Source organism: Anoplopoma fimbria, chromosome 2 (genome assembly GCF_027596085.1).
Source record: "Anoplopoma fimbria isolate UVic2021 breed Golden Eagle Sablefish chromosome 2, Afim_UVic_2022, whole genome shotgun sequence".
In the NCBI taxonomy this organism is placed as follows: domain Eukaryota; kingdom Metazoa; phylum Chordata; class Actinopteri; order Perciformes; family Anoplopomatidae; genus Anoplopoma; species Anoplopoma fimbria.
Window position 1 is genome coordinate 16,720,933 of NC_072450.1, and position 19,959 is coordinate 16,740,891.

General features: G+C 38.6%; 2 protein-coding genes across 2 annotated transcripts; both read left to right on the top strand.

Moving 5' to 3' along the window:
• Positions 1-775: 775 nt before the first annotated feature.
• On the top strand, positions 776-12,285 carry dusp22a (dual specificity phosphatase 22a). The gene is made up of 7 exons (XM_054612346.1): positions 776-1,114; positions 2,132-2,165; positions 2,920-3,002; positions 3,764-3,813; positions 7,278-7,352; positions 7,600-7,771; positions 10,838-12,285. Exons 1-7 carry the CDS (start codon positions 1,094-1,096, stop codon positions 11,027-11,029), a joined length of 627 nt encoding a protein of 208 aa, XP_054468321.1. The 5' UTR covers positions 776-1,093; the 3' UTR covers positions 11,030-12,285.
• A 1,721-nt stretch (positions 12,286-14,006) lies between these two features.
• On the top strand, positions 14,007-18,114 carry irf8 (interferon regulatory factor 8). The gene is made up of 9 exons (XM_054609937.1): positions 14,007-14,126; positions 14,226-14,436; positions 14,933-15,116; positions 15,325-15,425; positions 15,692-15,749; positions 16,185-16,232; positions 16,405-16,797; positions 16,943-17,058; positions 17,238-18,114. The coding sequence occupies exons 2-9, from the start codon at positions 14,266-14,268 to the stop codon at positions 17,430-17,432; spliced, it is 1,266 nt and encodes a 421-aa protein (XP_054465912.1). The 5' UTR covers positions 14,007-14,126; positions 14,226-14,265; the 3' UTR covers positions 17,433-18,114.
• Positions 18,115-19,959: the final 1,845 nt, after the last annotated feature.

Sequence of the window (19,959 nt, forward strand, 5' to 3'; positions counted from 1 at the left end):
GTAGTAAAAATGTATTTGAGAATTTCTCTTATGTTTGACAGTCAACCACAAACATAATCTGCATCACCAAATAATTGACAGTGTAATTTCAAATTGTTAAAATTCCAGTTTGTCTTTACCAGTTGGTGATCTTACTGGTTACTCTGTGGCTTTTGTACTAGAAATTCATTTTGAAAGTAGCCTAAAGTAGGTGGTCAGGGACTCTACACAACTAACAGTTTATCTGGTGGTTCAACCGTGACAAATAAAAAATCTGATCATGTAGTCATCTCAAGGAGATTGTAAAACTAAGCTGGTGGGTGGTGATTATTAGGAATGGGTATCATATTTACAATGGAGATGGTAGGGAATTTTCTAACTTCAAGTTTCAGATCGGTTTTCCCACCAAAAAAAAGTAAAGCTTAATCTACATTATTTACAGATATGATTTATATTATCCAAAAATGAAGCCATGCCTTTGTACACACAAAGAGCTGTGGTTTAGCAACAGCACCATTTCCTGTTGTTGACATTACTGATGAATGCTTGAATGGAAGTGAAATGGGTTTTTTTTTTTGCCAGTGACACTATTTAATTGTCATGATAATCAATATTGTATGTGCTGGAAAACAGAAGTATATGGGGATAGGTATAGAGTTTGCTACGTCTACTTCATAATGTCTGCATGTTGATCCTGCAGAATAGGTAGCCCACGTCATATATAGGATTTGCGGGTTCCTTACAATCTGCACGTCTAAATCCCTGGTGCATGGTTTACACATGAGGGTTTTGGGACGGCACAGCTGAGTTCAAGGCAACATGCTGTGATGTCACTTACCGGATGAACCCGCAGCTGCAGTTGTTTCACGTCAAAACAATCCGGAAGATGATACAGCATGAAGGAACTGCTGCTGGACCTTTGAAGCTTAGTTGTTTTAAGGGCGGTAGTGGAACTTAAACATGTTCTCGGGTAGAAGACAAACATAGCGACTCAGGTGAAGGTTGTGCACGGTTTTATAAGTCTGAAAACAGTAAAGTCGCGGGATTTGGACTCAAAGTCCATGTTAAAATATCCTAGCAGTGTTAGCTCACCGCAGACTGGTACAGAGGCATCATGGGAAACGGAATGAACAAGGTAGGCTTTGGTTTTGTTTTATGCACAGATTGTTGTTTGTGGATTTCTTATTGTAAATAGCTGGTAGCTGCGTGTCTCCCCTACGTAGTAATTCAACCAATCACGTGACATGTTTTGTTCTGTCCCACACTGATGTGATAAGCAATGGAAATAAACCAGAGAATGCATTTTGGATAATGCATGCAAAAGCCTTAAGTGCGGCAGATAGTTCACCTTTTTAATGTTTCAGTTATGTTTAAACATCTACCAAGAATTAAAATAAAAAGCCTCTGAGTTTAGAGATGATGTCATTATATCATCTAGATTTCTTATCAGTTCTTCTGATTGTGTGATGATACTGGATCCAGGGCTGATGTGGCTGACCTCTGACCCTCTGAGTGATTCCTGCAACTTTGCTATGAGGGTGAAATCAATAGGTTATTGCAACATTGTTATTCTTCTTTTCTCCACGCCCAATTATTACTGTGGTATTTTTCACTTGATGGCGAAAAGTCCACGGATAACATCCCAAATTACATTGATGCCCATTACATTAGTTAGTCAATAGAAAATTAAAATACATTTGAACACAGCATGTTTAGCAAACTTTGTCTTTGAGGCACGAGTCTCTAAAGTAAGACTAGTACATTTCAGTTTTGTCTTAAAGGGACTTTGCACAAGCAGGTAAATTGGTCATCTAAATATCCATTCTTAATTGCCACAACAGGCTGGAGATACATTTTATTAATGTGAATCCAGCGCTTAACTATCTTCAGACACCTTCTGCTTTATGGTACTCGTTCCGAAGTACAGCAGCTCTCAGCATTCATCACTTTGTCCTGATAACCATGCATCGTTGCTTCAGGCCTTGTATGGCTGTAGGGAATGATTTGCTGGTACTTGGTCCTTAAGCCCTAAGCCTTAAATCCAATCTGGCTCAACCCAGGACATTTGTTCATTTTCAAGAGAAGATTTTGAAGCTAGACTGTAATGAATATCTAACCTGAATGCAACATGTCTGTGATCGCTGCCTCACAGGTTGTCGATGGGCTCTACCTTGGGAACATAAGAGGTAAGACAAACATGAGGCAACTTGATTTGATGTTTGTAAAGGTGATGCATACAGTATAGCTCGGTGAGGTCAGGTTTACAGTACCACAGGCAGAAGGCCAACATTATGGGCCATCAATGCATGTAGGAATGAGTGGTGGGGAGGTTGATACAGTTGAATATTACAACACCTTACCATTAATATTGTTAAACATATAGATTTGTATTGTAGGCATTTTAATGTAGCACATATTATAAATAGTATGGAAAAAGTGTTTGACAAAAATATTTTGCGTGTTGCCCATTTTTACTGTAAATGGTGAAAGTGTTTAACTATCAAGCAACAGATTTTGTTGCTGAAAGTAGTTCTTCTGTCAAAGATATATTTCAGAGTAAAGAGATGCAAACGCCTTGTTGACCAAAGACAATTAAGATAGAAAAAGGTAGAGCTTCATGTAAAATAAAAAGTCATCAGTGTGTCACTCCCTGGCCCCGAACAACCCCTTCCAAGCTAATGTGGCATTTGCAGGTTTCTAACTTTAGCTGCCACGATGATCTATCCACATGATGGCAATTGCATTATGGCTAAAATTAGTTCAAGTGACAGGAACAAGTGACCACATGCCTAACTGTACCAAATGATGTTGCAGAAGAGTAAACCGTTTAGAGACCAGCCTCTGCAGCACCTTACAACATAACTGGTTGTTTGTGTGTTTGGTTGGTGTAACAGTCACTGACATGACTCTGGTATGTATTCTTCTTTCTCTTTGTCCCAGATGCAGAAAACAGAGAAAGCCTTTCTAAGAATGGCATCACCCACATCCTGTCGGTGTACAACAATGCTAAACCTATGTTTGAGGTTAGTGGAAAATCCATGATTTCAAAGTATCTGTAATTCTTGTGAAAATTTTACCTGGGGTTTTTGGTATGACTTTGCATGTATAATTGTGATGTATAATGTCCGCCAGCTGGGGGTGGTGATGAGTTATGGTTAGAGCAATGGAGTATTGTGCCTGAGATGGGCAGTTTAAATGCTTAGTGGTGTGTGAGTATACGAACACGAGGTAATAACCTTAGAAACAATGAGAGGTTTCTTTAGATGTTCTAATCTAGCTTAATTACTTGGCAGTGACTTAAATTTGAAATATTTTATTCATGGGCATTAAATGTATTATTCCACACTGTGTTATGAGTGTGATATTTGTCGTAGTAATATATTACAGAGGGCTTTGTTATCCATTGTGCCTTAGCACAGCTCACAAATGTTCAGCATGTCACATTCAGTTTGTTTCTAATGTTGGCCTTGAACTGTGAGTTGAATATATATTACCTTTATATTCATTTAGATAATGTTATGGCCCAGAAAGTTAAAATAAAAAAAAACCATATTGAAGGACTAGAAAAATACAGACCCACTTTAAGTGGGGAAAATTGTTCTGGGTTCCAGACATAAACGATCTTTGGCTCACATGAGATAGGAGCAACCTTCAAAACCTACCTGGACCATCATCATTTTATTAAATAATATAAACGTAGGTGAAGGTTTACAGGTTCCATTTAGATATGCATGGCCTATATTCTTCAATTTTGTTTCAATTGTTATGCATGTATGTCTTACAGGACATGACGTATCTTTGTATTCATGCAGCTGATGCTTCCAGCCAGAACCTGTGAGTAAGCACAGACACACACACTCAGACACAGATCATACCTTAGATTTTCAAATGTCCTTGTCCATGTGAATTTCTCAAGCGTGGATGAGTCAGGCGTATTATTTCAACACAGATACCCTAAAGATTGTTGCCCCAGGGTGTGACGGCCTATTGCAAACCGTTACATATATTATATGGGGACTTTTTACACTTTAACAAACTGATTTATTGAAAAAAAAAATGTTTATTGCATGATTCATGTTGGTTGTTCTTATACATGTACTACTTATACTCTGACTGGCAAAATTAAACCAGAGGGAAAAGTGACCAGTAGCTCTCAGTTTTTATCTCTTGACTTGCAGATATATGAAGTAAAGTAGACCCTGCAACATAAAATTAAACATGGAATATTCCTAACGATATAGCACTAACTAGTGTGTGTGTGTGTGTGTGTGTGTGTGTGTGTGTGTGTGTGTGTGTGTGTGTGTGTGTGTGTGTGTGTGTGTGTGTGTGTGTGTGTGTGTGTGTGTGTGTGTGTGTGTGTGTGTGTGTTTGTGAGAGAGAGAGAGAGAGAGATTGTGTGTGTTCAAGGCAGATTTGGTGTTGAAAGAGGCATGAGCTGTCCCTCCACCCTTGCAGCGGCCACCAACACAACACATTAGTCATTGCATTTCTGTTGATTTCTTTGTTGCATCTTTTGACCTCTAGGCCACACTAGGTAAGGGCACAAAACAGATCATGATTCAGTTTGCGCATCTATGCAGAAGAGCAGTCTAACAGCTTGTGACTCCTGTAGATGATCCACTTTGAAGTCGGAGCTGGTGAGGGACAGTTACTGCTGTATTGGTGCCTTCTACTGGTTGGTTGGTTAATAGGACAGACAGAGGTGTGATCTCAGAAAGTGTTGCATGCATTTCAAATATTTAAATCTCCATATTAAAATTTGGAAAAAGGCGAGGAAAAAGTTAGGACATTTTGATGCAAGATGAATAATTAAAATTGCTGACAACATAGTAGACAAAGATGGGACACATTGCTTGTTGAATGCACTTGGTCCTTGTTGTCAAAGGCATGTTATGTCCTGTATTTAGTGCTTCTCAATTCAAAATCCCCAATTCTTAAACCAGTGCACTATGATCTGAACAAATGATAATACACAAGGCAGGTGTTAGACTGTAATTAATGCATAGTTTATTTGTGAGTACGCTAAAAAGTTTTCTTGTTGGCCCGGATAGGGAGAGTTAACGCTGTTTTAACGCAGGGGTTTGATAAGGAACTTTAGTTGGTTTACTTTGTAATAAGAAAACAAAGCTGGGTAAAATGCAAGTTAATGAGAATTGTTGTTTTATCTTTTGTTGGATGTTATTGATTGGGTTGGGTTGGAGGTGTCTGACCTCCACTGTCGTAATCAAGTGTCCTACCCTCAGGCATCAGAGGAAGGAAAACCTAGTGTGACATCTGGCTGTTGGCCTCGACTCCCAGGGCTTTAATAAACCCCCTCTGTCACAATCACTCGTCTGACTGGCGGGAGCGGTGAGGCCAACTGACGCACCACCGTGTTCACCACCAGGCCTCTGATTGCGCCCCCCCCCCGGATAAAATCTGTAGCAGTTTGAAGCTGGCTGAAAAACCTTAACTTCCTTAAAGCTCCTGTATTTACTTTGGGATGAATTACAGTAAGTCAGGTTCCTTTTGGTAAGCCCCAAATCAAAATGACTGTCTCAATAGGCTGCATTGCTTACCCTATAAAAGAAAAATAAAGAATATGACTCAGTAACATCCATTTCTATGATTGTTAGGGATATAGTGGGTGATGAGTCGCCTATCAAAAGATTAAATGTCAGTAACAACAAGCTGGGACATCAAGGCCTAGTCTTCACTATTGTCGAGGATGCTGTCGATGTTATTGTACATTTGACACCCAGTGCAGTGATGCAATGGCATAGCTTCTGAATTAATACAAGACATTTCATTACCTTAAATGTTGATTTTATCTATTTGCTATTATGCACATGGACCTGATTGTGGAGTGCCAGGGATTCCCCTTCTTTACATTCTCACGACAAGTCTGTTATGGTTTGGATGTACAGTGTTTACTGACCATGAAGGTGTAATCTCATTTGCATCAAACATTTCCAAAATGAGATATGCATTTGTGCAAGGAGTCTGCAGGTCCACCATGCTGTACTTGTTGTATAATTAAGATTATGCCTTTTTTGTGTTTTAATATTATTTCTTATGCATATAGATAATTGTATTGGAAACAATTTCAACATACCATAGAATTACACAAGCTATTTTTTCATTTAGAATTTCCAGTAGCTCAACATTTTGTTTCACTTTATTCTCTAGAGTCAACTGGTTAAAACCTCATATTTTCTGCATATTAAACAAGACAGCCGGAAACCTCTGTGCTAGGAAGACAGAACTAAGTGCTGAGGTGACATCTTTTGAAGAGGAGTTTGGATCTCAGGAAGCAGGAAAAAAAGTTTAGTGCCAGTCAATCTATTTTAGCCCCAGTCTGTTACTCTGTCTGCTATTGAGTAACCAGCATCTGCTCCTCAGGAGACAGTGCTATCAGCCATGCACTTCTTGGTTATGCAAAACAAGTGTTTCCTGTCAGTAGTAGGATATTTGAGGAGCAGTTGCAACCCAGTGTGCTGCTTGATTTTCATTTATTTTTCAAAAAGACTCAAATTCTCAGGATCTCTGCGATCTCAATGAGCTAATTTCAGTTTGTGTTTTGGGGGTTTGGGAATGATAGAATTTGTACTTGGTTCTTACTTTTTCTTAGCTTTTTAATTGGCTTGCTCCTGAGGAGAGCTTTACAAGTTGGTCTGACAAAACCTCAGTATGACTAATAACTTTTTAGTTTGGACGACAGAAGCATATCAACATGAGTGTATGTTTTGATTTAATTTTGTGAACACAGAATGAATAAATGAATGAATGACTGTTGGAACCTGATGTACAAAACAACAAGGACTGTTACTTCCCTTGTCTGTCTCTACTGTCTGAGCTTTGGTCTACCACAGATTCTCTGTTTGAGCAAACCTGACCTCTTTCTCACATGACAAGTTGGAGTAGCTCGAGATAAATCCCTACTCCTCGACATTGTAACAAAAAACATATCTAATCAAAACTAACTTCGCCCATTCTGGGAGCTGCAGTTTCTACAGTCCACATCTGAACAGTGTCATGTTATCATAGTTTCAGCAACTTATTTGAAACACAAAGTTAGGGCCTCAAAACAGGAGTTTCAGTTCAAGGTGTGCTTTCTCATATCCTATACTGTGTAGTCTATTTTTACCTTTGCAACCCTTACACCATTTCACTTTAGCAAAATCAAGCCCGTTTCCTGATTTAATGAACAATTGTTTAAATGCTATTTTTTTTAAACATTAGTTTCTCTATTCATACTGCAAAGTGCAGGAAAAAAATGTGCTACATAAATGTTTCTTTGTTCTCCCATTCCTCTCCAGATTACAGCATTTTAAAGAGTGCATCAGCTTCATCCATGAATGTCGCCTGAATGGTGGATCTTGTCTCGTTCACTGGTAGGCTTTTATGTCTAAATCTGTAGCCAGCTTCTTCATGGCCTCTGGGGGTGTCAAGACATGTCATGTTCATCTTGGATGTAGGCTTGTAGTATGCCTTTAAAGGACTGAACCAAAAAACAACCCTGAGTTAAAAGTCTGATCAGTACCTGTTCTGTTATTTACCTCCTATAATAAATAAATAAGGTGTTTAACATGGAGTAGCCTTATGACAGAGACCAAGCTGTGTGCTTTTTCTTTGCTGCAGCCTCGCAGGTGTGTCCCGCAGCACTACCATGGTGGTGGCCTACCTGATGACTGTCACCCACTACAGCTGGGATGAGTGTCTGTCTGCAGTCAAGGCTGTTCGCTCCTTTGTCGGCCCAAACTATGGCTTCCAGCAGCAGCTGCAGGAGTACCAGACGACACAAGTCTCAGAGGTAAACACATGCAGGAACACACAGACGTGACGTATGTATACAAATGATACCACAGAGAGCATCCAGCCCCCTTTGAACATTTGAATCCCAAAATCAAAGGGATTCTGAGTTGTAATCTTTAAGATTTTCAACTTAAAATTCAATTTTATAATGTTTTCCTCACGAGCATAGTTCTAGCCGTAGCTGTACAATATATAAGAATTCTGAATTCACATGAATTTTCATGTGCTTTAAGTGCTGTTGTTGGTAGACATGCACAGGAACTGCAGGATATGATGCACATAACAATCACACTGCACATGAGGTTGGTGGTTAACGGCCGTTAATTGTGGCTATCTTCGTGTCATGGAACAAGAAAAACCAACCAACAGTTGTGGAGGACTGTCTCATATGTGATTATTTTTTTGTAATGATCTTAAAATGTATATTTGTTATTCTCGAAAAGGCCAATAAACAGCAATTGTTTGTTTCCCACTAAATCAAAAACTCTAAGGGTGAACCGGCATAGCTGAGATTTTTAGCTACAACCAGAGATTTAACAGCAGCACAGGCCAATCAAATAAAGTAAAAGTATGGTCATCTTACTCTTTGAAATAGCTCAAAAATCACCATAAAAATGAGTCATTCTTGCATCAGAAAAGGAAACTTTTGTGCAAGAGATATGAACTAATCCTTCTCTGTTGTACATTAAAGTGCGTGGTCCTGTTTAAATGCAAACTGTAACTTCTCATCTGTCTGATATTAGGAATTTAACCTCCTCAGCTCTAAGAAGCTCAGTGGACTTCTTTTATTTGATGGGCGAAGAGCCTTTTAGGGAACATGATCCCACACCACTGAAGACAAAGACATACCCTACAATGTTCGTAGTTGTCTTCTTTCACTTTAAGGAAGACCACTTATCGGAAATATCAGTCCCAACTTGGTTTCATATTCAATCTGATTTGGAGCATTTTGTTCACGCAAGAACATGGCGACAACGTACCTTAGTACCTCGTCAGATGCCATATGCTTTTTTTTTTTTTTAAATACTACAATGGCTTAAAGTCAACAGAAAACTAGGACGCTGTTTTTAATTATTAATCGTATTTTCAAATTTTAGGGTGTGAGGCAATTTTATTTCGAACCATCGTCTCAACAGCATTTTACTAATGGCAGTTTTTTTATATGAGCACATTGTAGATAGATGTCACAGCTTTAACATGCTGTATCATTATAGTTGCTTGAAGGCACATAGGGTGTTATCCCATTACAGTGGCACTGACCCAGCCGCTGAGTAGAGAAGGGGAACTGCAGGGGGTTTGCTGGGATTGCATTAGCTTGGTAAAGCTCATCACGTGCTCAGTGTTACAGTCAGCATCTTGCAACATAACATCACTGAACCAATGCTCATTGTTTTGGATAATGCACTGATTTCGAGGATTTAAGGGGAAATGGTATTTCTGTATTTTTTCTTTCCCACATCTGCCTCAGATAGAAAGTGAGGAATCCTTAAGACAACGATGAAGTTTAGACACTAATGCAACAGTTAGAAATCTACTGTCACAGTAACAACACGAGTGAAATACACTGAAGTGCACATCTCATAACTGTCTTCTTGCAGATTCAAGCAGAAGAAAAGAAAGCAAACTTTCTGGTCTATAAACATACTGTAATAGCCCAGAATTTGGTATTAAAACAGATTCCCAAAATAATTCAAATTGGGAAAGAAGGCCAGTAAATAAAAGAAGGCTAATAAAGATCATTGTTAGCTGTTTCTAATCAAGACAACAATCAAGAATCTATACATGTTTAGTTGTTTCTCATCTGTTGAAAGGACCAAAAAGATTTGTTCCCTTCCAAGTGTCTTTGTTCTGAAGCAATTCATCTATGAACCCGAGCCTCCACACAGTTAACTATCTGCCTCAAATCCCCCTTTAATCTTAACTTTACAGTTATGACTTGAGCTCTTAAAGATCACGTCTTACTTTTTGGGAGAGTTACCTGATTGTGATTCCCCTTTTTGATTTGACATCAAATTAAAGTATCTATCAAAGTATTCTCATGGGGAGGACTTAAAAGCACTTTGCAATTCCTAACAAGATTCATTTTCTCTTTAAAGATGATACAATGGCAGTTTGCCGAATATTTCACTTGCTATCCATCTTGTTATTGATGTGTTATCTTTATACTGTGCCTTTGGTTATTCATTTCTTGATGTTATGAGTCACTGCTGTACTCTTTTGGTTATTGGGTTGAAGGTGGGAAGGAACATGAAGGTGTTACATTCAGAGTGGCTACATTGTATTCTGTATATCATATGTAATATTAATGAATAACTACCTTTACACACAAATTATGCTGATAGCATCTCCAAAAGGTCATTACTGTCTGCTTCTATAAACTACACGTGGCCTTCACAAGTTTCTGAGATCTGACCGATGCATGAAGTTTCATGGAGGGAATGGTTATCACCCCAAACCCTCTATTTTTTGTGCTCTATAATTGAAACCATCTTAATTCTTAACCGTCTGAAAGAAAATACATGCAAACTTAAATATCTGGTAGACTTTAGATTCAGAGTCCACATGGAGTAGCTCCACACGTCAGTTAATAGATTTTCTGCGTTTCATGCACATTATTGAAGATTGTGTATTCATGACATACATTTTATATTGTGCTCGCAGGCAAATCTCAGTTCAAATAATGCAATCAGCTTTAAACTCACAGTTGTATTTTTGAACCCTTTTATGAAACTAAAAGTTATTTAGAAAACAACTCGGATCCCATGTGATTTGGTTAATTCAAGACTTATGACAGCAAAGTTATGTGACTTCATGGCAAACAAACCCAAAACATCAATCACAGATCACATGGTATACAGAATAAAAAGTAGACAAATTCTGTTTAAAGTTTTGTCCTGTTTTGTGTTGTTATAGCTGTGACAAAATACAATTTTGCCTTTCAAAGCCCCTACATATTTGCCTAAAATGTATAGTCAGTAAGATATCAAACAATGTAATGTAATAATATCTTAACACAATAGCATTTACTGAGTTACATTTTTTTTGTCTGTCCTCTTGTCCCCAGTACCGAACATGGTTACGGTCCAGTTTCCGTCCCAGTCCATTCAATGACCAGGAGCAGGTGGGTTCCCTGCTGAGCCAGTACACAGAGCAACAAGAGAGCCAGAGGAGAGGAGCAGACCGACGCTGGATAAATCAGGATATGGTTGTCTCTGCTCTGCCGTCAGAACCAGCCGATCCTGAAGGCAGCAGCTGAAACATGGGCTGCTGATCATGCTAAAGTCCTGCCAAAGGCTGTCAGTAAATGGCAGTATCATTCTGTACTCAATTCCAAATCAACCCCAAGTCGTATCCAAATTTAAGGCCTTTGTACAACTCTGAAAGCATAAGATGAAATATCTACCATACTTCAATTACAGCTGTCTAATCATTTTAATCAATGGTTGATTTTGAATTGGGCTACAGACTCTTATCGACTACCAGTTCCTTCCTTTGTTCCCTTAACTAAGCACAGTCACAACAGGTGTGCTTTTCTGACGCCTTACTCAAAACCCCTCAGCACCTTAGCCATGATGAATAAACCACACTCCCATGTGCACTCTTTACACCTGCATTGTTCAGTTTGGTAGCCTTAAATAAGTGACTGATTATGCTGCCTTAAAGAAACAATTTGTCTCCAATTATGTGGATGTCTAGTCTAAACTGGTGGACAATGAAATCCCCATAAATGTTACTCTGACATGTACCAGTTTGTTTCCTGTCCAGGCTCTTAATGGTTCACTCTTTGATCAACACTGAAGCTGGGGAAGTTGGCATGGTGAAAACACTATTGACATTTTATTTACCAGTAAAATATACAGTAACCAAATAATGGTTACGGTGTTGTTAGCAAATACGCTTTTTCACTTCCATATGTATTGATAGTGGTGGTCAGCTGGGGGAGGGAAAAGCTGTGAGTTGACTCTGTTAGTTCCGGGCAACTCTGTCTCAGCCAACAAACCTGCTGCTGAGTTATCTCTGAGAGGACAGAAGAAAAAAGTAAAACAGCCAAACACTCTGTAGTTTGTCTACCATCAACTGTTGTCAAATGAGGTTTGAGTCATTTGTGTGTTAACTAGGCAGCTTCAGTTGTAGAGAACATGGGTTTATACCATGGCCATTTGAGGACATGCAACTAGGAGTAACACCTGGAGTAAGTTTAAAAAATGGTAAAATATTCCTTTAAGTAACACATAGCAGTTTTAATTGTGAAGCTACATAAAGTGTTGCTGAATTAAACTACAACTACATATGAAGAATCTCTGCTGTCCAAATGCGAAAGTCTTCCTGATTTTACTGAAGCTCTGATTTATCTTTTTATCGTGACAAAGCTGATTCATACATTATGTGTGTTATAGATTAATGGATATAGCTAATCTTTTAATTGTGTATTTATGGTGTTTTTTTTGTTTGTGTTTTATAATAAAATGCAGTGGTTGACAAAAAAAAATGGAAATGCCAATAAATCTGTACTATCAACACTATGGTATGTGTCTGTGTATAAGTAAAATATATTCTGGGCAGAGAATATTACTATGCACATGGTTAGTATTGTATTTCACAGCTCACTTGTATGAGCTGCTTGTCTCATAGACAAAAAGAGAAAGCAGAATAGCTTTTTTTTTAATTTTAGTCCACGTTCAAGATTTGATAGGTTTCTGGGTTTGACTCAGCAGATCACATGCTAATGCTGCTTTATAGTCCCAGGGGATGTAGACAAGAACTATTAAGGATTAAAAGAATAAATGCCTAAACACTTTGAGTTAAAAAAGTAAGTTAATTACACAAGAGACATGACAAAAAAACATCTAAATATTCTCAATGAAATATATAATTTTACATTGTATACACAATTTTGAAGACTTCACAGGAAGATATCAACCAGTAAAAGTGAAATTAAAACAGTATATCATGAAAGAGTTTTTATGGATTGCCTGATAACCTCTAAAAATAAGATTAGCGGATGGTAACGCTCACAAGCTTTATTCAACAAGTGGTGAGCGATATCATCCGCCACCAGTAAAGATTACTACAACAGGGAATTTGAATAGCTCAGTCATACAATATTGCCCTGTGCTAAAGAGACATATCAAGACTACTGAAACTTGTCAGAAATGCATCCTCAAGGTTTTCCCTTTCTAAAGAACATCAACATGCTTTCATTAAATCTTCCAAGGGATACATACGTCACTTGTTTCCATGGAATTCATTTCTGTGGGGAAGGCCAGTGGGGTTGTATTAACAGCACTTTTAGTGTTTTTGACTTGCAAATTGTAATTCCTCGTTTCTTGATTAACAGAATAGTTTGGTTTATAAAATTTCCCCAAAAAAGTGAAACATGCCTTTGAAAAATGTTTTAAAACCTGAGCTGATGTCTTCAATTGGCTCCAATTAATACCCTACAACTGGAAAATGATTGATTTACTATCACATAAGACTAAAAAAACACATCAAACCCTCACAACTGAGAAGCTGAAACATGGGAATGTTTCCTTGAAAATGACAAACTATTATTGAATTGTCAAATTAGTTGAACATGTATTTACTGTCAAACAAATAATCAATTAATTGACTATTGTTTCGACACAATAACATTACAGGGATGGTATGACTATATGGAGGATAGAGGAGATGAGAAATTGCTCTGTTATCATTAATTGATTATGATGGTGGATACAAATATAACTTGGCTTTATTATTTAGCCCACTGTGAATCCCCTTATGATCCAAATAACTGATACTATTTAACACTGAAAAGTTTTCCTAATTACTATTCCGTCTTCATTATTATTAGACAAGGATTTCTCCTGGAGGACTTCTGGCCTCAACATTTTAACCATAATACAGAGCTGAACAGATGCATATACCTGATCAAGAACCTGTTTAGGTTTCTGTTCTGTTCTGAGTGGGTGTCAGCGGGACACATCACCTTGAGTGAGAGCGCAGAAATCCCCCACAGTACAAGGTAACTTGTGACTCTCCGGATTCATTCAGCGCCCCGCGTCTGCGTAGCTATTAGCGTGGGCAGCAGCTTTACAACCCTCGCTTGTGTCAGGCCATTTCTCGTAAATGCCCGCAGTTAGGAGAAAAACTCTTCCGGAATGGGACGGTCTACTGAAGCTTTAACGCACTCATTGGTCAACGGGATGCTGGGCTGTCCAATCATCTCCCAGCTAGTTCATTCATAACACGGAGCACGATAAACCCGATTAGTTTGTGACAGGGAGAAGTTGAACTCTCTTTATTAAATCTGACAGGCAGCCATCCGTCAACGTCTCAGGATACCACACACAGGGACAGCAGCTCAACCGACTGTAAGTGCTTTTACTTTTGATTTCTGTTCTCTGAACGTTGTAGAATCAAATTTAAGTTGAGTTTAATATATTATTATGAATTATATCCTCACCATTTAGGTACAAGGGAACAATCAAAACAACACTTTTCTCCATCAAGATGTCAAACTCTGGCGGTCGGAGACTGAAGCAGTGGCTGGTGGAGCAGATCCAGAGCGGGCAGTACTCTGGGCTGCAGTGGGAGGATGAGAGCCGCACTATGTTCCGAATTCCATGGAAACACGCAGGGAAACAGGATTATAACCAAGAAGTAGACGCGTCCATTTTTAAGGTTTGACAGCACTCTCGCCTAGTCCCGTGGACAGAACTGACTATTGTAGATGGAGCTTTGGTTTTACGCAGCGCTGCGCGTAAAAGTAAAACTTGATCACGAATCTTGACGGATCTGTCTGCCCATTTTTCAAGTCTGGTGCTTTTTTGATCGGATGATAAAAAATCATTTAGAGCTTTAGATGTCATTGATGTCACTTGTTTGTAGCATATACAACTTAACCATTCTGAAATTAATGAATTAAGTAAATTATTTTTTTTATTTTTTTTAGATAGTAGTAAGCAAGAGCCAAAGAAAGCACCAGTGTTATTTTAACACTGAATTTGTGTTGAATTATAAATAGAATAGTTATTCATGTAAATCAGACTTTCGTTTTTTCTCCATCTCCTTCTTTCTGAGAATTGAAAAATAAAGGATAAGTTTCACGTTTTTCTTGTAGCATCCACCATTAATCTAATACACTACCATCTTTAACATTTTGTTTTTCCCTCCACAGGCCTGGGCTGTGTTTAAGGGCAAGTTTAAGGAGGGGGACAAGGCCGAGCCTGCAACATGGAAGACCAGACTCCGCTGTGCCCTGAATAAAAGCCCTGACTTTGAGGAGGTGGCAGAAAGATCGCAGCTAGACATCTCTGAGCCCTATAAAGTCTACCGCATTGTACCCGAGGAAGAGCAGAAGAGTGAGTTTGTGAAAAATTGATGTCCTGAAAGCCAGCATTGATTACCTTTAACAGGTGTTGCATAATGCTATCATTAGAATTGCCAGTGTAATGCATGTTGCAGGATAAAATTACTGGATTCCTCCTGCAATTATTATGATTGTCATTCAAAGAAGTTACATGTTTGTGCCATTAACCGAGTCATAATGTATTCTTCTTTCACTTACAGATGGCAAAAGCTCAGTGATGACCATGACAGCTACCATGAGCTCTGGCGATATCACTGACATGGACTGCAGCCCTGCAGAGATAGAGGAGCTCATTAAAGAGGTGAGTTTAAATCTCGCAGTTTAAACCATTCAATAAAACACAATCTTAACCTCTCTCTTTCCTCTTGGTCACATCTAATTCTATAGATGCACTTTGCCTTTATTGTCACTCAGCCTCTGGGTTACTTTTTTTGCTGATTACCACACTGTGCTGTCTACTCCAACGCATGTTGCAATGAGCTTGCCCAGCTCCCACTTGGTCTACATGACTGTGAAGTGTACAAAGGGGCTTTGTTGACAACAGCTTACGTTGATGTCTTTTTACAGGAGGAAGGCTGTAGTATTCAGGCCAGTCCAGAGTATTGGTCCCAGGGCAGCATCAATGGTAAGGCAATATTTTTTTTACCCGGTAAACAATTAAACATACTTCCCAGACTAAATCAAGCTGTTCACATTTCGGTCAGTGTTGTGGCTAGAAACTGCAACACATCTTAGCCTTTTGTGTTATTTCTCAAGTAAGACTGTTCGGTTTTCGAGAGGTATGAGCTTTAATGACTTAGTTTGAAAATAACCTCAGTGGAAAGCCCAGTGATTGTGGGCGCTTAATAGAGGTTACTGTTTGTCTGTTGAATTCTGCAATGGAAGAATTGACTAACATCCTGTTGAAGTCTGCTGACTAAGAGGATTATTTTGTGTTGAGATCGTGCTGGAGAATTTGTATTTCTGATGATGCAGCAAAATAATGACATGACAGTGTGATCGTGCTTGTCCACTGTTGTAATAAGGGCCTTAACTCATAATTTCCTCCTGTATTTCACAGCTTTCCCTCTGCATCAGGACCCTTTGCCATCAGGCAATCTCAGCTCAGGTATTCATTCACGTTATCCATGAAAGCGCCATAATAACATCAGATCTAGAGTTAAACATTAACAGTAATAACACCACAACATTCATGTTTTATGCATTTCGCCATTATTTTTGTGTCTTTTGCGCCAAATTTTTTTCCATTTGCAAAGCTCACCAAATGTTCTCTTCTCTAGCTTTCTCCCAGATGATGATCAGTTTCTACTATGGAGGAAAACTGATGCACACCACACCTGTTACTCATCCTGAAGGCTGCCGGATCTCCCCACAGCAGCACCTGGGTCGTGGAGCTCTATACAGTTCAGACAGCATGCAGAGTGTTCATTTCCCTCCTGCTGAGCACATCGAGTACGACCGCCAGCGCCATGTCACACGCAAGCTCCTTGGCCACCTGGAGAGAGGTGTACTGGTCCGTGCAAACCAAGAGGGCATCTTCATCAAGAGGCTGTGCCAGAGCCGAGTCTTCTGGAGCGGGCTAGGAGAAGGGGGCTCACAATACAGCCCCATGCCTTGTAAACTAGAGAGGGATGCTGTAGTCAAGATTTTTGACACAGGGAAGTTTCTTCAAGGTGAGCCACTATGTTTATTCTGTCATTTGAAAGCTTTAAACACGTATATTTCTTATCAATTCTTAAAGCAAGCACAATCATAATGGAGGATTGATGAATTGCAAAGATTGTTTTAACAGCTGTTCACGTACGTTGTATGTTCCAGCTCTACAGCTGTACCAGGAGGGGCAGTTTCCTGCTCCTGATCCGGCAGTGACTCTGTGTTTCGGTGAGGAGCTGCATGATCTGAGCAATGCCAAGAGCAAACTGATCATTGTGCAGGTAAGACTAGTGAAGGTATAATATGCATACCACTCAAATATTCAGCTACATAGATGTCAATCTTTTCCCATCTAGAAATTTAAGTCTTGACACCTTACCAATACAGAAAAGACTAATCACTGCAAATGCTGTTTGATGACAATAAAAACACATCTTTCTGTCTCCTCTCCCAATGGCAGATCACTATGGTGAACTGCCAGCACCTGCTGGAGGCAGTAAACATGCGTCGCTCCCAGCCCTACTGCAACAACCCAAACCTGGAGATGTCTGATAATTTGGCGATGGACCAGATGGCCCGCATCTACCAGGACCTGTGCAGCTACAGCGGCCCCCAGAGGCCAGCCTGCTACAGGGACATGTCGATCACTGCCTGAATTGTGAGCAGCAACACACCTGCCAGGAGCTCTTCAGCGTGGACCACACACAATGTACAACATATTAGGGACATTTCATATTCTCATACCATGACAAGGTAATTTAGGTTAAAGCCAGTATCATAGTTGGTTTTGACTGTTTAAGTTTATACCAATCACAGTGTAGACATATAAGGATAAGGATATATAAATAGGAGCAAAGCTCTTACAGTAAAACTTTTAAAATGCAGCTCAATATTAGGATATCCCTAATAGTTTGTATATCAGTAATGTTTGTTTTTGTACTTACAGCGCTAACATGAACTCTGTGTCTAACTCCTGCTTTTTTATTATAAGAGAATGTTATCATCTAATTCAAGAGAAAAAGTGGTATATTTTTATATGTTACACACAACTCAAGAATAGATTATATATATACAACTCTGAGAATGTTCTTGGTATATACAATTTAGTTCTCAAAGCTGAATTCACTTGTTTGTTTTGCCTTTGACATGGATGTTGGTTGGAGGAGATATTTCAGATATTTTTCTATTTTTACAGTAAATGAAAAATCATTGTAAAAATTGCATTGAATTTTAGATGCAATGTTGCATTATATATAGATAGGTTATACTATCAGATTGTTTTTTTATAAACTGCCTTTCCAGTAAAATTAAGTTTGTACTAAACTGCACGTGCTTCTCGTTATAATCATTTGAAGTTTTGTTTCATTCTGAACTCTGAATTATAACAAAAACGACCAATACAAGATGTTCCCCATAGGACCATGTTTAAGCTCAATAACCACGAATTACATAACCAATTACATATGGTTTAAATTGCTTTCAAAATGTACAAAGCATACAATATAATAATTTTATCAAGGTAGTCATTTTAACCATTTACATTTACAACTTGAAACCCAAATGAAGTGAATACAAACCATTAGTGTGTATCAGGTGGGAAATGGCGAAATTGAAAAACAAGTTATACTGCATACAGCATTTTTCTGTCTGCTTGTGTCAATGCTTGAGTGACTTTATATTGGGCTTGAAGGATGAAACGTTAAAATCTAGGCTACTTTTTTAATGTCTGCACCATTAGATTAGGTCAAAAACTTTTAGCTACCTTATGCATAATTTAATTCATAAATCCCCATAACTAAGTCCAATTCATTAAATAACTTGATAGATATTTACGATCTTGATTAGAATTTGAAACGATGTATTCGTGTGGGTAGAACATTGCTTGGCTGCACAAAATACAAATATCTGTGGGGTTGAAGAGGTTAAAGCAAATTTAGCATTGATCTAGAATTTCTGCATACATGTGAAATTCTAATATAAATTTCATATTCTCTGGGACAATGAGGAATTAAAAAAGATTGTATTCAAACATTTTGTGTCTTATCACATGATCAGGCAAATCTTAACTGAAATGGCTTTCAGTTATTTTCTTTTTACAACAACAAAGTACTTTGCAGTTTAGAAGAAACTCAGTTTAGAAGTATGAAAACATACTGTTTATTACTCCGGCTCAGGAAGGATGAAACTAAAAATCTGCATGAAACTAAAAGGAGGATCTAGGCTATCTACGGCAGATACACTCTCCTCCCTCCTGTCCCTGCTGAGTAACAGTGAAAGGACAGGAAGAGAGGTGACCAAGTGGAGCCGAATGATTCACGATGACACACCGACATCCCTTCTTCTTCTTCTTCTTCTTCTTCTTCTTCTTCTTCTTCTTCTTCTTCTTCTTCTTCTTCTTCTTCTTCTTCTTCTTCTTCTTCTTCTTCTTCTTCTTCTTCTTCTCTTGTGTCTCACACAGTTGGTCATTAGAGTCCAGGGGGGAGATGATAGTGTCATCTCACACGTCAAACTGGGTAAAGGCAGGGAAGTGCGCACAACCTTTTTTGGATGAAGCATTATGGAGATGCACAGACACACACACACACAAACAAAGGCAAACACAAAGAAGCGTTTTCAGTTCCAGACCTGGGTTTCTAATTATCATTATTAATAATGCCACATATGCTTTACACATATCGCTACTGGAAGGTGAAATCCAAACAAAAAGAAAGCCTGCCGCTCGATGGAAATTGCCTGAATACCTTAAAGTTAACACAAAAAATGTAATTATAAATATCATAATGGAAGTTCCTTAAAATAAAATTAATACAACATGTATTCCCACACAGTAAATTAGTTGTATTCAAACATATTTTTAAGAAGCAAAGCTGGGTCGCTCAGTCAATCTTTTTTTTTTTTTTTATTAATGAAAAAAAAAGTCTGCTGTAATGACTCACACAGTGAAATAAGTCATGTGCTTGTCATATGACATCTCTGGATAAAACCTTTCACTTAAATTAGAATAACTAATCAATGGTTCACTGAATAAAAACACAGGTGGGTTGTTGTGGCTGTGTATGTGTGTCTGTGTGTGCGTGTGTGGTTATCTATAGGGGAGTTCTGTTTAAGTTCCACAGAACAGGAACTCACTTCAAAAACTGTCACAGGAAACTCTACACTCACCCCCTAAATAGCATGTCTGA

Bases quoted from the DNA above. Each gene is read 5' to 3' on its own strand.
- dusp22a (XM_054612346.1), top strand. From the start codon at position 1,094: ATGGGAAACGGAATGAACAAG. The intron at 3,814-7,277 runs GTGAGTAAGCAC...ATTCCTCTCCAG, and splicing joins GATGCTTCCAGCCAGAACCT to ATTACAGCATTTTAAAGAGT. The intron at 7,353-7,599 runs GTAGGCTTTTAT...TCTTTGCTGCAG, and splicing joins GGATCTTGTCTCGTTCACTG to CCTCGCAGGTGTGTCCCGCA.
- irf8 (XM_054609937.1), top strand. From the start codon at position 14,266: ATGTCAAACTCTGGCGGTCGGAGACTGAAGCAGTGGCTGGTGGAGCAG. The intron at 16,233-16,404 runs GTATTCATTCAC...TCTCTTCTCTAG, and splicing joins ATCAGGCAATCTCAGCTCAG to CTTTCTCCCAGATGATGATC. The intron at 17,059-17,237 runs GTAAGACTAGTG...TCCCAATGGCAG, and splicing joins GCAAACTGATCATTGTGCAG to ATCACTATGGTGAACTGCCA.